We start from the raw sequence: 24,563 nt of genomic DNA, 5'->3' as shown, positions 1-24,563 counted from the left end.
ATGGGGCTTTGGTGCCCTCAGCCTCCTGCTTCTCGTTCGCATTGCCAGTTGCAAGGGTGTGCTTGCCCGCCTGGCAGGCTCACAGGAACCCGGGATCATGGAGTCATTCCCCCAGAACCATCTGGAAGTGCCCTTTCCTTTGGCCTCACAGATTGTGGCTGTTATGAAGAGAGTCTGCATTCCGTGGCACCTCCCGAAGTTTCCTCCGTTCTCATAACTTCAGACCAAACCAACATCTGCCCAACTTGTCTTTCAGGGAGTCCTCTCACGGAACGTGGGGTCATGGCACCCAGTAGCTACGTGTCCTTTGTCGCTGCTGATGCCGATAATCCCGTTGCCACGGAAATAGTTGAAAATTCCGACTCACCTGTTTGGGACTTTCAGCAGCAGACCAGGTATGCAATGTGAGCCTTTAACAAATGGGAATCTCAAAAGCCCCATCATCTGCTATGCAGACAATCAATTGGAATAGCAGGCTTCCTGCACAGGGAGGGATTTCTCCAGTCAAAGCAACAGAAATGCATGTTACACATTTGAGGTTTTTTCTTTGTTTGTGTGCTTGCAATCAAGCGGTACTTAAATTTTTGGAAATCGATAAACCCTGAACAAGAGCACTCCCGTTAGGAGGCAAAAATGCACTGCAAGTACCAATTAGGAGCAGTAGTATATATATAGCACCACCCAACAGAATGGTGCTTTAGAGAGAGAATCTTTTGCCCCAAAGAACTTGCAATCTAAATCTTTCCACAGCTATGACAGTAATAGGGAGGGGGTAGAATAAGTTAGGTTTAGTTTTGCTCAAGGATGAGGATTAAGGGGTTATAAGGAGACGTGGGTGGCGCTGTGGTCTAAAGTACTGAGCCTCTTGGGCTTGCCAATCGGAAGGTAGGCAGTTCGAATTCCCACGACAGAGTGAGCTCCTGTTGCTCTGTCCCAGCTCTTGCCAACCTAGCAGTTCGAAAGCACGCTAGTGCAAGTAGATAAATAGGTACCGCTGTGGCAGGAAGGTAAACGGCGTTTCCATTCGCTCTGGTTTCCATCACGGTGTCCTGTTGCACTGGAAGCGGTTTAGTCCTGCTGCCCACATGACCCAGAAAGATATCTGTGGATGAACGCCGGCTCCCTCAGCCTGAAAGCGAGATGAGCGTCGCAACCCCATAGTCACCTTCGACTGGACTTAACCGTCCAGGGGTCATTTACCTTTACCTTATAAGCAAAAGCCAGAAGTGTCAAAATGTACACACCAGTTTTCAGGCGCATGGGCCCTGCTGCTGCCACCCATGCCTACCTATTCACACATACCCCCATATGTATTTGGGAAGCGGCTATAGCCTTGCCTGCGGAAGCTCCCAGCTCCAATCCCTGGCATCTTCATGCCGGGCTGCCAGAGACTCATACCTGAAACCCTGGAGAGCGGCTGCCAGCGCTAGGCAAGATGGGCCAATGGTCTGACTCAGTATCGGGCAGCTTCCTAAGTTCCTATGTTCTCATGCCTCAGGGAGAGTTTTCCATATGATATGTACCAGTAACTTGGATTTCAGCAATGTTTCATCCGACCATGATAAAGGTGCATTTCTGACTTTTTCTTCTTCTTGACAGACTCTCCAAAGAGCTTCTGTTGGATCCTCAGCAAACTCTGGTCTTTAAAGTGTGGCACAAAGCAGGTATTATTCTCCAAATGCAGTTACCGTATAGCCAACAACCCCCAAGCTCTATACCAAGGGGAACCGTTAGCCTTTGCATTTCACTTGTGTGGACTGATGAGCTCTTTCCAACTCAACTAATGGTAAAGGGCTTGGACCTAACTTGGGAGGCCGTTTTCATGTATGTGTTCTAAGTAGGAAGGAAGTGCTGCATGCATCCAGAAGACACACCTATTGGGTGCTTTGCATCGTGCCCAGAAGCAAATAGGTATCAGGAGAGGAGTGGTAGGATCCTGTAGCCCAGCACCCACAGCATCCTCACTGCCGCATTCAGGACTACAGTGGTACCTCTGGTTGCGAACAGGATCCGTTCCGGAGGCCCGTTCGCAACGTGAAAAGCCCGCAACCTGAAGCGCCGTATCTGCACAGGTGCACAGCGCGATTTGGCACTTCTGCGCATGCACGAGCGGTGAAACCCGGAAGTAACCCTTTCCGGTGCTTCCGGGTCACCGCAGGACACAACCTGAAGAAACATATCTTGAAGCAAACGTAACATGAGGTATGACTGTAGTTGCTGCTTCCAAAGACTCTTCAAAGGTAAATGCAAGGAAGGCATGTGTCACTGTGGTCAGGTCTACCCTTATCAGGAGTGGGCCCACCCAGGCTAAGTTAGGCAATGCGCTCCTGGCCACAACTGTCACCCGAGAGATAGGCATGCAGGGATTTTCATCAGTCACTCCCCGCCAAGTTTGGTTTAAATAAAACAAAGCCAAATCAAGTTTCTAGTTCTTAAGACAGTGACTCCAAATGCCCCATGAGGCAGGGCCCTCTTATTCCCTTCATGGCTCTCCATCCTTTCCCCGCGGCCTTAATATGTGCAGCTCTTGCGCACGATTGCACCTGTTCCTGCCAGGTTCTCCCACTCCCAACGATCTCAGGTTCTGCCTCATCTCAGATATTGGGGTCTGGCAAATGCATGCAGGTCTGTGCGCTTCGAGAAAAGAATTTGAACTCCCTCGGGGCTTTGCTCCAGAATGCCAAAATCCGCTTGCAGGAGATAATCCAAACAATGGTTACTTTTGTGTTTGCCAGAAGGAATGGCTGTTTCTTGTTTGCACTGGCATCCGTGCAGGGAAGGGGAAAAACAGACAGATTGTTTCAAAGAAAAACTGCAGCAAGTCTCCTTTCAATGGCCTTGAATATTCAGAGGCCAGCTGGCAATGGGCAGAGATAGAAGAACGTACAGTATACAAACAGCCCTAATTTGGGGGCTGCATTCAGACAGCCTTGGAGCCTGTTTGTTTCCTTCTCCGCATGGGGGCACTCAGGTGATTTCTTTTCCAAAGCCTTGCCCATCCAAGAGACGGTTATGTTGGATATATTTATTCACCCTTTTTATCCAGGTATTTTAGAAGTGTATTCCCCCAACACCAGTAGCAAGGCTCAGGATCATGGGGTGGTGATGTTGTGCTCTTTCCTCTTGGACATGAAGGAATGCCACAGCCAGGGGCAGAATATTGGGCAGTGTGAAATTCCACACAAGAAGATTTCACTCGGAATGCCTTCCTCCGCAGAGAGTGTGTGCTTAAGGCTGTGGGCGACTGTGCAAAATGCCTTTCAGCTTAGAAAAAATGTGAAGGGGGGGAGCATGATAGAGGTGCGTGAAATCATACACGATGTAGATAAAAGTGGATAGAGGTGTTTTCTCTTGCTTGCATAATGCTCAAGCCCGGGGGCATCCAGTGAAGATCAGTGGTGGAAGATTCAGGAAAACTTTCTTTGCACAGTGCATAACTAATACAGTGGTACCTCGGGTTAAGAACTTAATTCGTTCTGGAGGTCCGTTCTTAACCTGAAACTGTTCTTAACCTGAAGCACCACTTTAGCTAATGGGGCCTCCTGCTGCTGCCGTGCCGCCGGAGCACGATTTCTGTTCTCAGGCTGAAGCAAAGTTCTTAACTCGAGGTACTATTTCTGGGTTGACGGAGTCTGTAACCTGAAGCGTATGTAACCCGAGGTACCACTGTATTGGAATTTGCGACCTAAAGATGCAGTGTTGGCCACCAACTTGGATGGCTTTAAAAGCGGGTCAGACAAATTCATGGAGTCAAATTCAAAGTTGTCAGTGGCTGCTGGTCATGATGGCTGTGTACTTAACCTCTGGCATCAGAGAAGAGTGTGACTGCACTCATGTTCCCCATGTGAGCTTCCCAGGCACACCTGGTTGGCCACTCTGAGAACAAGAAGGTATACTGTAGCTCAGGGGTGCCCAAACTTTTTTCAAAGAGGGCCAAATTTGATGAAGTGAACATGTGTGAGGGCTGACCAGAGGTTGTTGACCTTTTTTTAGGATTGAAGTTGTTGAGCCAGATTAAACCGGCAGGCCGGATTAGGCCCCCGAAAGGGACTGTGGACATACCTACTGTAGCTAGTTAGTTGTGATTTTTGGCCATGTTTTCCTGGCTGACACCTGTGTATTTTCCGCCCTGCTTTCCCTACAGATGAGAGGCAACCATTGATATGAGAGCCAGTGTGGTGTAGTGGTTAAGAACGGTAGACTCGTAATCTGGGGAACCAGGTTCGCTTCCCCGCTCCTCCACATGCAGCTGCTGGGTGACCTTGGGCCAGTCACACTTCTCTGAAGTCTCGCAGCCCCACTCACCTCACAGAGTGTTTGTTGTGGGGGAGGAAGGGAAAGGAGAATGTGAGCCGCTTTGAGACTCCTTCGGGTAGTGATAAAGCGGGGTATCAAATCCAAACTCTTCTTCTTCTTTTACAGATGTTGAACGGGTGATAGGATTTGCCTCTGTGGATCTCTCCCCCCTCCTTTCCGGCTTCCAGTTAGTCTGTGGCTGGTACAACATCACAGACTTCAGCGGACAGTGTCAGGGGCAGATCAAAGTCGCCGTTTCCCCCCTCGAAAATATAACTCATCTCAAAGAAGAAAGACAGGCAAGAAGCCAGACCAAATCTTCAGGATCATCAGTATGTCCATTTCCCAGTTTCTCAGGTTTCTGACTTCTGGACTGACAGAATTACTGCAAATATTCCATATTGACTGCTTAGGGGTCTTGGGATGCAGCTGTCAGAAATAATACATGGCCTTTCTCACACTAACTTGACACAGGTGTTGGGCAAATATTATGAACAAATTTAAAAATCTAACCCAAGAGGCCTGTGGTAGTTTTATCTACAATCCCCTTTGATGTTCTGGCTTGTTCATTCATTCTGTGAAGGAAAGTTAGAGGGGAAGCTTTCCTTCCAATGAAATTGTGGCTTCCAGAGCAGCTGCAGCTGCATGTTGGCTCAGCCCAGGAGATATTTCTCCCTTCCAGTTTCCCTCTCTGTTGTGTTGCAGATTCCAGCCACCAGCTCTTTTGCCCTCCAAGCGCAGGACTTGTACACTGCATTCCCCAGCTTCTCCACAAGAGGCACCAGCGAACATCTAAAGTCCCCATTGAAGGGCACTGATGCCACCAGTCTGGAGAGGTGAGAAGAACATGGGGGGGCAAATGACACCCCCCCCCCACAAAAATGAGAGGGGCTGGGAAGTAACTATGTAATTGTTTCAGATATTAATTCCCAAGAATACCTTCCACGATGCAGCTGCCGCACTTCCCAAAGCACTCAAGCATCACTATTTTGTTGCCTCCCACCAACCTTCAGCATATTTATGGCTCTTCCATGTGCTCCACGGGAATCTGTTGGAGAGCACCTGTAACATCACTGCTGACTGAGAACTCAACTGTTCTCCAACCCCTCGGTGCCAAATCTATGTGTTTAGCTAGACATATTTTATTTAGTGTTTTGTGGACTGTGCACTCCATGTCTTCAGTGCTGGAGGGACGCTGCCCCATTTCCCCCCCTTAAAAAACCTTAAATAGTTACAGTGGTACCTTGGTTCTCGAATGGCTTGGTTGACGAACAAATCGGCTCCCAAATGCCACAAACCCGGAAGTAAGTGTTATGACCTGCAAACATTTTTCAGAAGCCAAACGTCCGACGTGGTTTCCTCTTGAGTGCAGGAAGCTCCTGCAGCCAATCGGAAGCCACGCCTTGGTTGTTGAACGGTTTTGGACGTCGAACAGACTCCCGGAACGGATTAAGTTTGAGAACCAAGGTACCACTGTATTTACCTTTGCACCCACTTCCAACGGCAAGGTTAGTTCCTGTGTACCATGTTCCAAAAGAATAACTAGCAAACTGGGCAGGGGCCAAAGGAGAACCACAAGGAGAAGTCAGAGATCTGATAAGAAAAGGCTGAAAGATCTGCCTGTGTTCAGCCCTGTGTTGACATCCGCATGCTTTCAAAGGAGGCCTCTCTAAGTGAAGGGGATCCTTAATGATTTTGAGCATGGAACTAGGGGGATGGTTTTTCCAGAGAAAGTAGTGTGGTGTACCGGGCTGTGATTTTGTGCGTAAGGTGTTTGAATCTTCAGAAATGGAGAGAAAGATATTATTGCCCCTTGAGCAAGAGTGGCGGAAGGTGAAGCATGGAGCAGAGAATCACTAACAGCGTTTCTTCCTTTAGCAGGACTGGATCCTTGGGGTCCCAGATGCCCCGTCATGAAGAGCACGTGAAGAACATCCGCCGATTCCACGAGTCGCTGCAGCAGGCAGAAAGCAGCACGTCCCAGTTGGGAAGGCTGGATTCCCTATCCCATTCCTCCCGCACTTCCCTTCTCAGAACTCTCAGGTAAAGCCACATTGCAGGTGGCAGGATGGCAAAACGCTCCGTGTCAGCAGGAGCTCTGTTAGAAAATAATATGCTAGCTCTTCCCAAACACCCCTCCGCACCAAATCACAGCAAGATGCTTTGCAGGCTTGCAGAGTGGAGAGGAGGAGCTTGGGATGTTCCCTGGTTGCAGGTGAGATGGTCATTGATGGAGCTGAAAGCTGGTGCTTTTGAATTCCACATCAGGAGTGCCTGCAGCTGGGTCAGGCCAAAAGCTTGTCTAGTCCCAGCCTTCTGTTTCCCACAGTGGCCAAGCAGATGCCTCTACAGGAGCCCACAAAGAAGGCACCCTTTCTGCATCCTTTCTCCACTGTCCGATATCCAGGGGCCTCGTGCCTCTGACCCCAGATCTCCCTTCAGCTGACTCTGGTTGTTCAGTGGCAAGGAGAAGGCAGGTGGCACTCTGCTTTGAATCCAGGGGGGCCAGAGCTAACTCCTGGCATTGCAAAAGGGTTCTGGGCATGTTGTTGTTGTTTAGTCGTTTAGTCGTGCCCGACTCTAGATGACCCCATGGACCAGAGCACGCCAGGCACTCCTGTCTTCCACTGCCTCCCGCAGTTTGGTCAAACTCATGCTGGTAGCTTCGAGAACACTATCCAACCATCTCGTCCTCTGTCGTCCCCTTCTCCTTGGGCCCTCCATCTTTCCTAACCTCAGGGTCTTTTCCAGGGAGTCTTCTCTTCTCATGAGGTGGCCAAAGTATTGGAGCCTCAGCTTCAGGATCTGTCCTTCCAGTGAGCACTCAGGGCTGATTTCCTTCAGAATGGAGAGGTTTGATCTTCTTGCAGTCCATGGGACTCTCAAGAGTCTCCTCCAGCACCATAATTCAAAAGCATCAATTCTTTGGCGATCAGCCTTCTTTATGGTCCATCTTTCACTTCCATACATCACTACTGGGAATAGCTGTCAACTTTTCCCTTTACTTGCGAGGAATCCTATTCGGAATAAGGGAATTTCCCTTAAAAAAAGGGAAACGTTGACAGCTATGGTTCTGGGACATAGCCCCTGTTGAGACCTAACTAGAACTGAGACCCAAGGGCAAAAGGATTCGCTAAGGAAGTGGGAAATAAAATGGATTTTGACCTCCACCTGCTTATCCATTGCTGCACATAAGGCCCTTTATGTGATAGGGCTCTGCTTCCTCTCTGACTTCTCTTCCCTTCCAGGAAAAACCTGAGTGAGCTGGATGAGATTCAGAGGTACTTCGGTCAAAAGCTCACCAAACCTCATCCCGACTTGGGTTCTCCACGGAGAAACACGGACGATCTGGGTGCCAGTCACCAAAGCGCCGCCTCCATGGTGGCAGATTCGGAAGGACGCCATCTGCTGGAGAAATCCAGTCACCTGGTTTCTCAAGTCAGCAGCCTGATTGCTGGTGAGATGTTGGAATTGGGGGTTGGGGGGTGGCAGTAATGGGAGGAGGGGAGGATGCAGCTTGACAGGCAGTGAGGAGAAGACCACTTCAGGCAAATGGAGAAACCTGGCAGAAGGCTCAGAGGAGGGACGGAGACAGGGAGGGCAAAGGAGTACTTTGAAAGATGAATCTGTGCAGGGTGAACCTCTGCGGAGCCCAATGAAAGTGTATGGGGCACCTGGTCATGGAGGGCAGGGTGCTGCGCAATGTTGGTTTCAAATGAAATAGAAGAGCGCATGGGGAACAGGAAACATGATTCGTGCTCCTCCTGTCCCCATCTTCCTGCCTTATCCACATATGTTGTCTATTTTGTTGTTTCTTCAGCTTGTAAACTACCTTAAGGGTAAAGGGACCCCTGACCATTAGGTCCAGTCGTGGCCGACTCTGGGGTTGCGGCTCTCATCTCGCTTTATTAGCCGAGGGAGCCAGTGTACAGCTTCCGGGTCATGTGGCCAGCAGGACTAAGCCGCTTCTGGCAAACCAGAGCAGCACACGGAAACGCCGTTTACCTTCCCGCCGGAGCGGTACCTATTTATCTACTTGCACTTTGACGTGCTTTTGAACTGCTAGGTGGGCAGGAGCAGGGACTAAACAACGGGAGCTCACCCCGTTGTGGGGATTCGAACCGCCAACCTTCTGATCGGCAAGTCCTAGGCTCTGTGGTTTAACCCACAGCGCCACCCGCGTCCCCTAGTGTGTGTTTAGCTAGACATATTTTATTTAGTGTTTTGTGGACTGTGCACTCCACGTCTTCAGTGCTGGAGGGATGCTGCCCCATTTCTCCCCCTTAAAAAACCTTAAATAGTTACAGTGGTACCTTGGTTCTCGAACGGCTTGGTTGACGAACAAATCGGCTCCCAAATGCCGCAAACCCGGAAGTAAGTGTTATGGTTTGCAAACGTTTTTCGGACTCTGGGGTTGCGGCGCTCATCTCGCTTTATTGGCTGAGGGAGCCGGCATACAGCTTCCGGGTCATGTGGCCAGCATGACTAAGCCGCTTCTGGCGAACCAGAGCAGTGCACAGAAACGCTGTTTACCTATTTATCTACTTGCACTTTGACGTGCTTTCAAACTGCTAGGTTGGCAGGAGCAGGGACCGAGCAACGGGAGCTCACTCCGTCGCGAGGATTCGAACCGCCGACCTTCTCATCGGCAAGTCCTAGGCTCTGTGGTTTAACCCATAGCGCTACCTATGTCCCTGTAAACTACCTTATGTATAGTAATATAGAAAGGCGATATACAAAGTGAAATGAAATGGAATGTATTGTCCCATTCAGAAACAGCCCCGAGAAGGTGAGAGAGAGAGAGAGAGAGAGAGAGAGAGAGAGAGAGAGAGAAGAAACAGGAGGGGGAAGTTGGCAAAACCTTCCTTGCCATTTGCTACAACCACTTTGATCCCCAGACTCTTTGCTCCTGTTTCTCTGACTTTCCACTTGTTTCTTTCTCCTCCACAATCATTGCAAGATGGCTTGTTTTGTTTTGTTTTAGTTAAGTGGTCTTCTCTAAAACCCTTTCTCAAGACTGCTTCACATGCTGCTTTTTCCAACTCAAGAATGAGCCCCTATGTTGGAACAAAGTTACACCTCAAGCACCCCTGATGCTCTTTCCCTTACTGTTTTCTGTTTTTGTTCCCACAACATGTTACCATCACATCTTGTCCCCAGATCTCTCTTTGAGCACTTTCTTTTTCCAGTGACCTTTTTGTTTTCCTTTTAATCTTGCCCTCAACTGGATGGGTGCCAATTTTCGAATGCTCAGAGGAAATGAGGCTTCACCTAGCAACTAAACAAGAGACTTTCCTCCTTCTCATTCAGTTGTGATGTAGCTCAGGTGACACAATATTGCAGGGCCATTTCCTAGGCAGCCAGAGTTTGTGTTCCTCTTTTGCAGAAAACGAGTGATGCTGTGCTTCATTTCCTTTTCACTGCAACGTCTTGTTTTTTCTTTCTGTGCCCAGTATATGTACGTAAAGGGTTTGACTGGCTTCCTTCTTTGGACACAGCCTGCCCAGTATCAGGCAAGGCACGGAGTTCATAACTGTGAAAAATAAGCCTCCCTCTCGCTCCCCAGGAGCAAGTCAACAAACGTAGGGATTGAACTAAGTGCCATGCATTTTGTGTTGACTGGATGGTGTAGCTTAATATTCATAGGCTTAATGCAATCCAGGGAGGGCTGCAGTTCATTGGGGTGTTTTGCATGCAGAAGGACCCAGGTTCAGTCTGCACAATCTCAAGGCAGGGCAGGGAAAAGGCTCCCTGTCTGAAATCCTAGAGGGCAGACATTTCTGAGCTAGGTGCACCAATGATCCAACCTGGTACACTTATACCTTGGTTGTCAAACGCCTTGGTACTCGGATGTTTTGGCTCCCGAATGCCGCAAACCCAGAAGTGAGTTTTTCGGTTTTCGAACCGTTCCAGGAGTCAAACGGACTCCCAGAACGGATTAAGTTCAACAAGCAAGGTACCAGGGTATAAAGCAGAACCCTTTGTGGCTCAGTGTGTACAGACTCACACAAACAGACAGACAAACAAACAGTTAGTGAAAGTACTGCCACTTTTGCAAGGGACTTGCCTTATTAAAGCCCTAATGACCCTTGTTCTTCATTGGTTCGTACCTCTCAGCTGTGCATGTGGGAGAAAAGCCTGCTACATGACGGGTAATGGAAGACAAAAATCCCCTGAAATGAAGGGCTTTAGGGGTTTTTTTTTACATAGAAAGCAAAATGAAACAGTACTTGGTGAAGATTTGAAGGTCTTGGACTTCACCTGTCTGGTTAACCCCATCAACAGAGCTCAGCTCTCCTACAACAGCTCCAAAACGGATCAGCTGCAGAGACTGAAATAATGACCTTAAATAATATCCAGTGAGGGTAAAAAAAAATGCTAATGGTGTTAGGCATAGAGATATATGTCCATTTCTTTTTAGTATTGTTGTTGTTGTTTAGTCGTGTCCGACTCTTCGTGACCCCCTGGACCAGAGCACGCCAGGCACTCCTGTCTTCCACTGCCTCCCGCAGTTTGGTCAAACTCATGCTGGTAGCTCCGAAAACACTGTCCAGCCATCTCGTCCTCTGTCGTCCCCTTCTCCTTGTGCCCTCCATCTTTCCCAACATCAGGGTCTTTTCCAGGGAGTCTTCTCTTCTCATGAGGTGGCCAAAGTATTGGAGCCTCAGCTTCAGGATCTGTGCTTCCAGTGAGCACTCAGGGCTGATTTCCTTAAGAATGGATCGGTTTGTTCTTCTTGCAGTCCATGGGACTCTCAAGAGTCTCCTCCAGCACCAGAATTCAAAAGCATCCATTCTTCGGCGATCAGCCTTCTTGATGGTCCTTCTTTTTAGTATTATCATGGTGTCAAAAAGAAGGTAAATTAATTGTCGGACGTGCCGCTCTAGGAAGAGTAGTCCAAGACTCCCTGCTCTGGAGTTGCCTCTTTCTAATCGAGAGGCATTGCCAGAAGGGTGGCTCTGCAGAAATTGTAAGGAGGGTGTGTGCATTCCACTACTAAGGGTGGGTGAACTCTAGCTCATGCTCCAGCTACTCAAAATTTAGGAGAGGTAAACCGTGATGTAATGCTAGTCAAAAAGGGGGGTGGGGGGTGCTCTGCAACCCTGAGGCTGGATCCCGATTCGCAGGCCCAGCTCCTAACTTTCAAGGAAGCCTGTATCACACCTGCACTGGGCCAGATGCACCACCCAGCGACACAAATATCATTCTTCCACTCCATTCCTTGTGCACTGCAGAAACAGCCATGGCATTATTGACCTCTGCATGAATGTTGAAACCCTGGTCTTTTTTCCCTTTGGTGTTTGTTCATTTTTAGCAACGCCCTGAATCTGTTTTCCTTCCCACAGACCTGCAGAACAACATGGGGAAGAATGCCGAAGGATCTGTGGGCGTCTGTGTGGATGGCAGCCAGTGTTCAAGCGCTACTGCCTCCCACGGCGAGGATGGTCTTCACGAAACAGAAGATGCTGCCAGGGCTGAGGTTCCCAAAGGCCACCCAAAGAGCGAACCTTCAAGCACCTGTGTCGACAAAGAGCCTTCGCTCCCTCTTGGCGAATCCCCTTACGGGGTAGGCATGCTGTACAAATTCCTTGGCCAAGCCAATTCCCAAATCAGCCATCCCTTACCTGCTTGCTTTACCCAGAAAGGCGAAGGCTCTGCGCAGTCTCACAGTGAGGAGGAGGAGGAAGAGTACGAGGAGGACGTCATAGAACCGAGAACGCTGAACGAAATCACCACCATGACGGACAGAACCAGCCCTTGGTCCAGCCTTGTCTCTGAACCAGAGCATGATCCTGCGATCCTTCGGAGCGCTGGCCAGCTTGCAGGGACTGCTGAACGTGCGCTGAAAGAAGGCAGCGTCAGAAGCAGCCCCGTGTCCAGCGTCACCCAAGACGATCCTCTGAGCATGCCCAGCAGCGCCAGATCCAGTAACAGCCCCTTGAGAGAAGACGGGGATGACGGACATGTGAGGAGGCGGGACCTCGAGGGTAGTTTGGAAGAGCTCTTGCCACCTGCTCCCATCCAAACAAAGGATGGGGCTGCAGAAGAGCAAAGGGCAGATGAGGGAAGAGTGCAGGAAATTGGGAGCAAGATAGTGGAAGGGGAACCATTTATTCCATGTGACGGTGGTGGTGGTGGCGATGGAGACTTTGCAGCAGCTAAGCACCGTGCTCCAGAGATGGTAGAGGGCAGGCTGGACTTAGAGAGCGGCCCCCGAGGTGAGAAAGGAAGGCGTTTGAGCGAAGACACTTGCCTTAGAACAGTGGGAGCTGAACAGCATTCTGGAAGCTGCTCTGATGAGAGCCACGAAGACTTACCTGAGGAGTCAGAGAAGCCTCTGGAGCCCAGTGTAGTCCTGTATCCTTTTTCACCCGGCTAACTGAGCAAGCCCCCTGGGCTTCAAATAAACAGTGAAATTCTCCTAGGATGACTCTTCCTTTCTCTTGGTCCAGCTTTGCTGTGGCCAGCGTGAACAGGCAGGTCGCGTCCAAGGCCCTCAGTGCCATGCAGCCTGACGGGGTTATCTAAGAGCAAAAGTGGCTTTTCAAAAGGGCTGCTAGCCATGTTGCCCAGAAGTGCTGCCTCCATTCAGAAACAGCATCTCGGTGACCAGGTTTCTTCTTTGCTGCCTAACATGCAGCCTCCCCCCCCCCAAAAAAAAACTTTGTGCCCTCCAGGTGTCTTGGACTCCACCTCCCATCAGCCCCAGCCATTTGAAGACATCTGGTTGGCAACAGGTTGGGGAAGGGAGAAAACAGGACAGGCTGTGGCAGACACAGCTTCCATACAGGAAAGGTTTCATGGAGCAGAATTGGGTGGTAGGGCTGGCCACAACCTCTGCCCCACATTAGATGGGGGTCAGAATCTCGGTAGCATTTGCCCTACAGGCCCAGGTTGCAGCTTGTGCTTTAAGTCGCTGGCTAACCTTGTTTTGCCTCCTTGCAAAAGCTACATCTGTGATCAGTCAAGAACAAGGTACGGTGATTGTTCGTTATGGGTGGCGGCGCCTGTCCGTTCCACTTACCTGTTTTTATTTTGTGTTCTCTGGGAGGAGGCGTTGCGTAACATAAGATGAGTCTTCCACCTTATATAAGTTAAATTTTAACGTTTTGTTGAAGCAGCACCAGGTGTGTCCTCAGCGTTGCAAGTGATAAAATAGCCCCATGCAGCCAAATGACCGCAGGATGTAACTGGATTGGGATTAGTGCATGCAGCCCCAGGACATCACCCTAGTACCCTTAAGATTCCCTGACAGTGAGCCTTCTCACTGCTGAGATCTGAAAGATTCCCATAACTCGCCTTTAAAAGGTAAAGGGACCCCTGACCATTAGGTCCAGTCGTGGCCGACTCTGGGGTTGCGGCGCTCATCTCGCTTTATTGGCTGAGGGAGCCGGCGTACAGCTTCCTGGTCATGTGGCCAGCATGACTAAGCCGCTTCTGGCAAACCAGAGCAGCACACGGAAACGCCGTTTACCTTCCCGCCAGAGAACCTATTTATCTACTTGCACTTTGACGTGCTTTCGAACTGCTAGGTTGGCAGGAGCAGGGACCGAGCAACGGGAGCTCACCCCGTCGCAGGGATTCGAACTGCCGACCTTCTGATCGGCAAGTCCTAGGCTCTGTGGTTTAACCCACAGCGCCACTCGCCTTTACAGGAAGCTAACGTCAAGGTGGTGCAGATTTTTGTTACCACACTGATTTATTGGGGGGCGGAATAGATTGGGATGATGATGATGCCACATGTTGGCTCTTCCTGTTAGGCCAGGTTCTGCATCTAGGGGTACGCAAGATGAAGGGCCCATAGGTCAGTGGCAGAGGAACCCTCCTTTCCATTTAAAATGATCTCAGACACAGAACCTGAGATACTGAAGAAGCGCTATCTGGGCAGCAGACAATCCTGGCTTGTAAAGACCCAGCTTAAAGTGAGTTGCACAGAAGTCTTCACCAGAAAAACAGTTTGGAGAGGCAATGTAGATCATTGCTAGAACACTCACTTTGCAGGTGGAAACCCCCAAAACTCAACCCCTGCCCCTCCAGACATAAAAAGTTTGGGGTAGCAGGCAACAGGGAAAAGACCTGGGCTGGGGCGGGGGGGGGGGGAAGGCACCAACAGTTATACAATACAGTGGTACCTTAGTTCTCAAACTTAATCCATTCCGGGAGTCTGTTCAACTCCCGAAAGTGTTCGAGAACCAAGACGCGGCTTCCAATTGGCCTGCAGGAGCTTCCTGCTGTCGATCGGAAGCTGCATTGGATGTTCGGCTTCAAAAAAAGTTTGCAAACTGGGACACTTCTGGGTTTGCAGCATTCAGGAGCCAATTTGTTTGGAAGCCAAGCCATTCGAGAACCAAGGTACCACTGTACTAGGCTAGACAGGCAAATAGCCTGAGCTGCTACAAGGCAGCATCTTGCTGTCTGCAAAAATTGGAGGCATATCACTCCTGGGCCCAAGGGGGAAGATACATTGGCCTTTCAGGTAAGAAAAGAAGTTTAGTCTTACAAAGAGAGGTGCCAGATACATTTGGCACCAGCTTGGCTGCAGGAGTTGCCAGAAGGAGACTTATAAGGCCTCAGGGACTCCACTCTATCCAGTTGAGATGAGAGTCACACAGAGTGTAAGAATGGCCACCCTCAGTGTTGTTCTCCACCTATCCACCCAAAAAAGGTCTTTTGCAGAAGGCATTGCTTTGGACATGCACACAAAGTGGCTGCCTTGCACCAACAGGCCCAGAGCAGCAGACGCAGCAGCTACGCAGCCTCTGCCCTTTCCCAGTAGGGCTTTGCAGAGGAATTTGTTCCAGTGCGGCACCAGCAGGAGTCCTAACCTGCTTCCAGAGTCTCTTCCTTAACGCTGCCTTGCAGATCTGACCCCGTGGTCGTCCCCAACTTCTTCCTTCCACCACAGCATCTAGAAGCCTCCATGCGACTGCTCAGCATCACTCCTCCTACTCCACTGGCCGCTGCTGTTAAAGTAAGTAGAATGGCCTCTTGTGCTTTCACCCCAGCCTTTCCTTCAAGCAGGAGCCTAGGCAGAGGGCTGAGTGATTTGTTTGTTTGCCCCTTGAATTTTATGGGATGGCCACCAGGACCATATAACACTGGTCCTGAAAGACCTACATTGGCTCCCAGTACGTTTCCAGGCACACTAACTTGGTGCTAACTTTTAAAGCCTTAAATGGCCTCAGCCCAGTAGACCTGAAAGAGCGTCTCCACCCCCATCGTTCAGCCCAGACACTGAGGTCCAGCTCCGAGGGTCTTCTGGCAGTTCCCTCACTGTGAGAAGTGAGGTTGCAGGCAACCAGGCAGAGGGCCTTCTCGGTGGTGGCACCCGCCCTGTGGAACGCACTCCCGTTAGATGTTAAGGAAATAAACAACTATCTGACTTTTAGAAGACATCTGAAGGCAGCCCTGTTTAGGGAAGTTTTTAATGTTTAATGCTGTATTCTGTTTTTAATATTTGGTTGGGAGCCGCCCAGAGTGGCTGGGGAAACCCAGCCAGATGGGCAGGATATAAATAATAAATTATTATATTATTATTTATATTATTATTATTATTAATGTTGTTCACACAGGTATGTGGTGGCTTTACAGGGGAGGGGGATAGAGGAACCATGGCCCTGCCCCAACAAATAAAGAAAGAAAAGGGGGAAGAGAGAGAGGACCTGGGTCCAATGCTGTGGTCCGCAGATTATAGTTATAAAAAGGTAAAGGACCATTAGGTCCAGTCTTGACCAACTCTGGGGTTGCGGCACTCATCTCACTTTACTGGCCGAGGGAGCCGGCGTACAGCTTCCAGGTCATGTGGGCAGCAGGACTAAGCCGCTTCTGGCGAACCAGAGCAGCGCACGGAAATGCCGTTTACCTTCCCGCCAGAGCGGTACCCATTTATCTACTTGCACTTTGACATGCTTTCGAACTGCTAGGTTGGCAGGAGCAGGGATATGATTATATGATTATAGGGATATGAACCCACTAATAGAGCCAGTTACCCACTGCCTTGTGGGATATCTTTGGGAGAAAGAAAGGCTAAGGAGTGAACACTACACTGATCCAGAGTGGAGCCCCTGAGGTCTTGTACGCCTCCTTCCAGCAACTCCTGCAGCCAAGCTGGTGCCAAATGTATTGCTCTGCTTTCCTTTGGACCACATCAGGGGGGTCTTGTCATCAGGGCAGCCCAGGACCTCCAGACACACTGCCCAGGCTTGTAACCCACGGAAGTCACTAAAACATTGCAGGAGGCAGCAGTTAGAAGTTACCGGTCTCTGCAGCCACACCAGGCGCTGTGATTCTTCAGCAGTTTGACTTCACTGCATTGTCTCTCAAGATGGACGGATGCCAACAACTAGGACTTTCAAGTACAAATGGGCAGGCTGGGCCTGGCAAGGGAAAGGGCTTTGAGTCAGAGGCACTGAGTTGTGTGCGTGCAGGAATACAGTCCTCACAATCCTGGAGTCTACTGCCAGGCCCAGCATCCAGAGGACATTTCTAAGAAAGCAAGCTTTTAGCCATAAATGCTGTGAAGATGGCCTTGTGTTTGGTGGAATCTAGGAAGCAGGGTTGAGTGGAAGAAGGAATTCCATTGATCCAAGAGGTGCCCCTTCCCGTTAATGGAAAAAAGGAGGAGTTATGCACAGTTAGCAAATTAAGTGCAAACAGATTGCCATTAACGGTTGTTGACCCACCACAGGTAGAACCTTTGTGCTCAGGGGCAGTCAATATTTCTGAATGCCAAACGCTGAGAAATTGCAACAGGGAGGCCTGTGGCTTTCCTTCCCCTGCTTCCTGGAGGCCTGTGACCAAACCGCTAGAGGAAACCAAATGTTGGTGGCCCCTAAATCTGATTCCGCAGGGCACTTGGTTCTTTTTGTTTTTCAGTGACTTGATTGGCATAATTTGTAAGTTGCACAAGTTGGGTTTTTTCTTGACCCAGAAGATTCTGTGCTGGTGTGGGGTGGAGAAAGTGGGCAGAGAATATTTAAAACTCTGTTTAAGGGATCTAACTGTGCTGGGCCCGGGGTTAACCCGAGCAACGCGGTCCAGGTCCGGTCCCGAATCCAAGGATTCCACGAGGAGTCAGTCCAACAGGGCCAAGGCAGGAAACCAGGCAAGGACAGGTACAGGATCTCAGGCAGGATCTGGCATACAGCAATGTTGCTTCCGCAACCTGGGGCGGGGTCTGACAGTCTTATCTTTGTCGGGGTAACAGCCGGTCCTGATCCCCCGGCGACTCACCTCCCTGTTTCACCCAACGGTGAGCACTCCTCCTGCGAGTACTCAAGTCTCTCCTTCTCTCAGACCTGAGTCTCTGCAGCTCGGGAGACGTCGTTGGGTTACTAGACCCAGGGGCCGCCTCAGCCTCCCCTGACCCAACCGGTAGTGGAGCAGCTGTAAGTGATGGCCCAGCTGGAGGCCACGAGGTCATCCCCGCATCTGGAGCCAGGGCAGGCTCAGGCCCCTGACTCGGCCCAGCTGGTGCTTGTTGCAGGGGAACCTGTGCAGACTGGGGCTCTTCAGAATCAGGCCCCAGACTCGGTTCAGATGCCACCTGAGGCAGAGGATCCAGTGCGGACCGAGATTCTCCCGAGTCCGAGTCCTAGACCATCACACTAACAGAGCAGTTCAGACCCCAAGTGCACCACCATGCTGGAAGGAATTTGGATGTGACGGACGCGCCCTTCCAGCAGGGGAGCCTTACCAGTGAATGCCCAAATGGCGGCCAGCAGGATCGCCCCGGAGTGTTAAGGGGATGGGACTAGGTCAGCACTGGATCCGGATGATCCTAAGACAGCTTTGCTGCCGTCAGATGATGGTAATGGGCTTCTTCGCTAGCCTGGATGCTGGCACAGCAAAGAGGCATTTCCTTCCCTCCTCTCCCCCCACCCCATTTCAGCTCTAGCCACTGCAAACTGGAGCACAGTCAATACAACGGTGGCTAATCCACTCCATCAAGCTCAGCCACCCCCAGCCATTGGCCAGGGATTTGGATTGTGCCCTAAATCAGCCTGCTGAGTTGTGATGGCCCTGAAAAGTCGATCTGAATGAATTCCAGACAACTCGCTCCTTCGCACAACCGCAGGCAGCTGTCATCACTGCAGTGGGGCGAGTTTCTGGTGTATTTACGCTGACACGAACGATACTGGGGGTTGAATCTAGAGCCGAGAGGTCTGTGGTTCAGAGATCAGTGAACGAAATGAGGGCAGGGACTTGCAGAAGCTGCTGTTGAATTTTCAGGAATTGGCAGGAGACGTTGGCTTAACAAATGAGCTTACAGCTAAAAGCTGCTGAGCCAGAAGGCCAGGCGGGCTGCTAAAGCTGAGAGAGCACTAAAAATCTTAGGAAGGGATTGGTGTGCATAAATAATACATCAAAATACATTTGGTTGCTAATTTATAAGTGCACAAATGTAGCTGTTGCAAACTGGTTGCTTTGAAAGGGAATGCTGGCTTCTTTGGAAGAAGCTCCCTTAAAGCGTCAGGTGTTTGGGTTTTTTATAGCCTGGTCTCTAAATGTTGTTTACACCGTCCCCATAAATCCAGGGAGCTGGTGTAAGTTTCACCAGGCAAGTTCTTGTTGTTATGGTAGCCAGACCTATCAGCTGCTGGTCGTCAAAGCAAGTTTAATGGGTTCATTCCCCCCTGCCCTATGGCCTGTGGAGGTGAGTAGCGGGGGAACTCTATAAAGAACATCTGCAAAAGAGGGAACATCTTGCTCGGATAAAACTGGAGGCAGAACCTTGTGAGCCTGATAAAATGAGCAGGATCTGATATTAAATGGGACAGCCATGAAATTATCCTCAAAAGGATATATATACTCAAGTTCCAATCACACCACCTGGTTTAGCCAGCTACTTGAAGCTGTTCCCAGGATGTGGCTGCTGTGGCATGCTGACAGCTTCTACAGTGGTACCTTGGTTCTCAAACTTAGTCCATTCCAGAAGTCCGTTCCAAAACCAAAGCGTTCCAAAACCATATAAGATAAACCAGATAATTAGCTGCTTATTTCCTTCACATCTGAAGGGAGGGCGTTCCACAGGGCGGGCGCCACTACCAAGAAGGCCCTCTGCCTGGTTCCCTGTAACCTCACTTCTCGTAATGAGGCCGTAGAGTCCCTGTACAGTGGTACCTCGGGTTACAGACGCTTCAGGTTACAGACACTTCAGGTTACAGACTCTGCTAACCCATAAATAGTACCTCGGGTTAAGAACTTTGCTTCAGGATGAGAACGGAAATTGCACGGCAGCGGGTGGCCCCATTAGCTAAAGTACCTCAGGTTAAGAACAGTTTCAGGTTAAGAACAGACCTCCAGAACGAATTAAGTTCTTAACCCAAGGTACCACCGTATGACTGCATTTGGCAGCAAGCCCTGTAGAACAAGGATGAGCCAGGCGTGGGAGGTGTTAACTGGTGTTTGCACACATGCCCTGAGCTGAACCTGCCCAAGCGCTTTTCCCTGGCAAGGGACGGCGTAAACACAACGTGAGTGCAAAAGGTGCCCTGAAAACTATGCAGAGTGAGGGCTTTCTTCCCAAAAAAGGGTGGAATGGGTGTAAATAGAAGCTGCTGGGAAAAGCAACCATCTGGTGCCATGGTGAATTTTGAGTGATCTTCATTAGCTGGTGCCATTCACTGATGAAATGAGTGCAGAGGTTGTACAATTCCCATCATCACTGACCACTGGCCGCCCTGCTAGCTAGGGATGATGGGAGTTGTAGTCAAAAAAAAGATGGAGACCCAAATTTGGGAAACCCTGCCAAAGAGTCTCCTCTGTCCACCTAGTGGCCTCCGCATGTTTAGGACTACAACTCGTATCAACCTCAACCAACTGGGGCGGATGGGAGTTGTAGTCCAACACATCTGGAGGGCACCAGGTTGCAGAGGCTTCTATAGAGCCTTCGTTCTTGAACCCTTCAGCTGATCTGATTCAACTTCTTTCCCTTTGGGGTGAAGCTCCTAATTCATGCTCAGTCACTACAAATGAAAATTATTGCACAGACGGAATCATGCAACTCTTCAGTTCTGGCTTGTAAAGTTGGCTTTGCCTGGAGGCATCCGTGGCTTTATAGACCCCCTAAATCAGGGGTCAGCAACCTTTTTCAGCCATGGGCCGGTCCACCTTCCCTCAGACCATGTGGTGGGCCGGACTATACTTTTTTGGGGGGGGGGGGAGGAATGAACAAATTCCTCTGCCCCACAAATAACCCAGAGATGCATTTTAAGTAAAGCACACATTATACTCATGTAAAAACACCAAGCAGGCCCCACAAATAACCCAGAGATGCATTTTAAACAAAAGGACACATTCTACTCAATTAAATGCACACTGATTCCCAGCCCGTACGCGGACCGGATTGAGAAGGTGGTTGGGCCGCATCTGGCCCCTGGGCCTTAGGTTGCCTACCCCTGCCCTAAATGTTGCAAGTTTAAGATGCTTTCTGCTGCGAGGGGCTTCAATTTTGGCCTTTCCCACAGCCGAGACACTTGAATTGCAAAGCTTACTCGAGAGATTCCTTGGCTGCGATTGCATTGCATGGCGTTAGACTAGATGACCCTTTGGATCCCTTCCAACGCTAGCATTCTGTGAGTCGCCCTATTATGAAGCCCGTGGGGCTGCTGTGAATTGCTGCCTTACAGCATTAGGCAGCTGCCCGGGCTGGACAGCTGCCAGCTGACTTATCTTTAAGTGACCCAGAAAGAGGAGGCGAGTGTTCTTGAATACCAAGCCTGATCCCGTCAGCTCCGATCAACCTGAATTCACAGGCCTGGTGTTGAAACAGGAAACATGCTAAGCCGCTTTCAGGCATGTCAAGTTGGAAAGGTGGGCAGACCCTGTGGCAAAGGAGACGCCCAAGTTCACATTTCTCATTTTCTGTATCCTGCATTGCTTGCTAGCTAAAGCTGTACAGAGGTCAAAAACACGAGCTCCAGGCCGGCTGCAGCTGGCTGCAAGTTCTGCAACTTCAGCGTTCTCAACTGTTTCGACAGCAGCCACTCGCCTTTGAAGATAGCATGGAGAGAGAGAACAAGCTGCTTGAGAGCAGCATTAACGTTTATGTGACTCAAAGTTAAGCATACAGATAGATATAGATATGAAACAGGCGTTTAAAAATGACGCAAGTGTCATCTGTTTTGGATTTTGAACTCGTCCTTTTAGCAACAGCTCAGGACAGGTTGCAGTGTTCAGGAGGGGTCTTGTGGCAGCAGGGTGTGTGTGTGTTAATAATAATAATAATAATGTAATAAATTTTATTATTTATAAGCTGCTCATCTGACTGGGTCTCTCAGCAGCTCCCAACAAAATATTTTAAAAAACAATAAAACATCAACATCCCTGTACAGGGCTGCCTTCAGATGTCTTCTAAAAGTCATATAGTTGTTTACCTGTTTGACATTTGATGGGAGGGCGTTCCACAGGGCAGGCACCACTACTGAGACAGCCCTCTGCCTGGTTCCCTGTAACTTTACTTCATGCCGGCTCCCTTGGCCTGAAGCGAGACGAGAGCCGCACCCCAGAGTTGCCTTTGACTGGGGTTCTTTAACTTTTTTTAACCTTGCTGCTTCTCACAGTGAGGGAAACACCAGAAGGCCCATGGAGCTGGACCTCAACGTAGTTATTTGTTCGTGTGTGTGTGAAATAATTGCATTCATCAACCTTTGCAGTCACCGTTACTGACTGAAGAAGGAAAAAACCCTTACTCTTCTGCAACTAGATATTATTATTCTTGAAAATAAATTTTAAAAATTACACCCATGGGTGCTCAAACAGGACTCTTGACACCTAGGTTTCCCTGAAGGCTTGAATAAAAAGAAAGGGCCGTAAGGTTTCATTTTATTCTGCTCTTAGGAGCTAAAGACTGTGGGCCACTGAAACTGGGAAGGGGGCATACCTGGAATCCCACCAGGCAGGTTGGAGGATGGAAGGGCAAGGAGGATCTGCCAGACCAGCAGCCTTTGGAATCGGTCCCTGACGTATAAAACCTGCTGAGAAACTCCCCCTGCCACCCACTGCTGCAGCCTGACTCCGTTTAAGGCAGTTTCCCACGTTCTTATGATTAGCAAAGATCTGCAGTTTCTGTGTCTTCAGAGGAAGTTGGTGCAACGTCACTTTCTGTTTCAGGCTGGAAGTGGCGCCGCCGTTGCTGCTGCCGGGAGAATCCCTAACCGAAGGCCGGCCCGTCACAACCCGAGCCTGACGCCAGACGAGCTCCCGGAAAAGGAAATGAGAAGGATCGCTCGGATATTTTCAGCCCAGTTCTCCAAAAAGCAGTAGTGGAATGAGGGGGGGGCAGGGAGGCCCAACAGTGGCGGTTGAAAGGCTGCGAAACTTCCAAGAATGGTGGCGGCTCGGGCTTGCTGTAAACCTCTGGCTTGTTTGGGCTGCCGTAGCAAGCACGCGTCCCAAGGAGCCCCGGGAGAAAAATGATTCTTGAGGAGCAGCACAAGACCCCTCTGCATTTCTATGGGAGTTCTGCTCCCGGTGTGAAAGCGGGAGACCCGCCTGTTGCTGTATACCAGAGATGCCGCCTGCCCTCTTCCTGAGCCTCATACGAGGTCTGTCCATTCCTCCTAGAAGGATGCGTGGCATTAGTCAAATAAGCCAAGGAATTAGGTTACAGGCAACGGCAGATCTCTGCCTACCCTCTGGATCCGAGCTCTGCCAGGAGCTACAGTTCCATTCTCACTCCTTCCTGCGTTCAGCTTCTTCTCCTAGCCTGTGTTCTTACCCCAGAAGCTGTTGCAGCTGTTCTGCTCCTTCTCCCACTGTAACAAGTAATGTGAGAGGCCCTGCACCATTCTGGAGAATTGCTCTGGGTGACCTTCCTATCATTGTGCCAGGTGCCCAGTTTCCCAGAGGGCAGTGCTGGTGTGGGGAAGGAGCTACAGTAAGGTCTGGGGCTGGTCAGACTTTCACCCTGTGCCACTTTTGGTAGGCCTGGGATTCGTGTGACATCTCACCTGCTTGGAGGCCATGAAGTTTGCTTCATTGTTTTCCAAACGTTCAAACAGGACAGAATCGCCTTTCCAAGCAGAAGCAGACAGCGCCTGAGAGTCTAGCGTGAGCGATGAAAGTTGCCGCGTTGCGTTTCTTATCCTCACAGTCCTTTAGAACGCAGCCCAGGGTTACAGGTCTCATGTATATCTGGGTACACTTGACAACATGCAAAAGGGCAGTGCAAAGGACCCTGGGCTCAGACTAAAACCTTGCTGTAGCTGCTCTTTCCTGCTGAGTTTTGTGAACCGCCCTGTGAACATGGGAGACTTGCCCAGCATAGTCCCTCCGTTTGCAAACTTTGCTAAATGCACACAAAATAGGTTGTGCACGTTGTCCACCAGGATCAGAACTGTTTATATGCAAATAAAATTGTTGCACTTTTTTGTTAAAATACAGGCAATATTGTGGATATAAATATCTTCACATATATATATTTTTAAGTCAGTTTTTTAAAAAGCTTACCGGGCCTTGAAAAGTATCTGCCCTAAATGGAAATCATGCTAATTTATTTGTAAAGAGTTTTTTAAAGTCTTTTTTTACAATAAAACGGCATTTATATTTTTGTGACCTCGAGCGTGTTTCTTCAATAAGTGATGCTTTGTGCAATAGCTGTTCATATAATGCTGGAAGCTCCTAGGAAGCGCTGGAGATGTTGGAGTGAGCGGAAGGTAGATTGTTATCTGCTTAGTTGATAACTAAGTCAGGAGTGGGAGGCCGAATCCAGTCCTCCAGATCTCTGCACCCAGCCCCTGAAACTCTTTCCAGGCCACACACCTCTCACTGGTCATACTTCATAACCCAGGTGTTTTTGCCTCGCTGGAATGTACCCTTGAACTCTGATAATGCCTCTCATTGCTTGAATGGGGGACAGAGAGGGGTGTAGAAAATAGCCTGGCATATAATACTAAAATTTACAATCATTACCCACTTTTACCTCTGGTCCGGCCGGAAGGTGGTCCAAAAGAGAATGCAGCCCTCAAGCTCAAAAACTCTCATTTCCCCTCCTCCCATTCTGGTGATTTTCAGCCAGTCATCAAATATTTCCAACTCCCAATTCATAGAATTGTAGAGTTGGAAGGGACCATGAGGGTCATCTCATTAATCTGATTGGAATTAATTTTATAATGAAATGATTTTAGAATGTTTTATCATTTTACTGTTGTTAGCTGCTCTGAGCCCAGCTTTGGCTGGGGAGGGCGTGATATAAATTATTATTATTATTATTATTATTATTATTATTATTATTATTATTATTATTATCTCGTCCAACCCTGCAA

General features: G+C 49.5%; 1 protein-coding gene across 8 annotated transcripts in view; it reads left to right on the top strand.

Annotated features, from left to right (window-relative positions):
* C2CD3 (C2 domain containing 3 centriole elongation regulator) overlaps window positions 1-23,853 on the top strand; it is a 61,531-nt gene extending 37,678 nt beyond the window's left edge. For 5 of the 8 annotated variants that reach the window (XM_083609399.1, XM_083609404.1, XM_083609402.1 and 2 more), the window contains 9 exons: window positions 257-395; window positions 1,600-1,664; window positions 4,423-4,628; window positions 5,002-5,132; window positions 6,175-6,339; window positions 7,545-7,753; window positions 11,643-12,654; window positions 15,160-15,268; window positions 22,411-23,853. In XM_083609399.1, coding sequence (XP_083465525.1) covers window positions 257-395; window positions 1,600-1,664; window positions 4,423-4,628; window positions 5,002-5,132; window positions 6,175-6,339; window positions 7,545-7,753; window positions 11,643-12,654; window positions 15,160-15,268; window positions 22,411-22,563 — 2,189 coding nt within the window. In that variant the 3' untranslated portion in view covers window positions 22,564-23,853. The remainder of the gene's footprint in view (window positions 1-256; window positions 396-1,599; window positions 1,665-4,422; window positions 4,629-5,001; window positions 5,133-6,174; window positions 6,340-7,544; window positions 7,754-11,642; window positions 12,655-15,159; window positions 15,269-22,410) is intronic. The other 3 variants (XM_083609403.1, XM_083609398.1, XM_083609401.1) reach the window with 2 other exon arrangements.
* Window positions 23,854-24,563: the final 710 nt, after the last annotated feature.

The sequence above is a fragment of the Podarcis filfolensis genome (assembly GCF_964270895.1).
Source record: "Podarcis filfolensis genome assembly, chromosome: 4".
Classification (NCBI taxonomy): domain Eukaryota; kingdom Metazoa; phylum Chordata; class Lepidosauria; order Squamata; family Lacertidae; genus Podarcis; species Podarcis filfolensis.
This window is presented reverse-complemented; position numbering and strand designations above follow the sequence as displayed.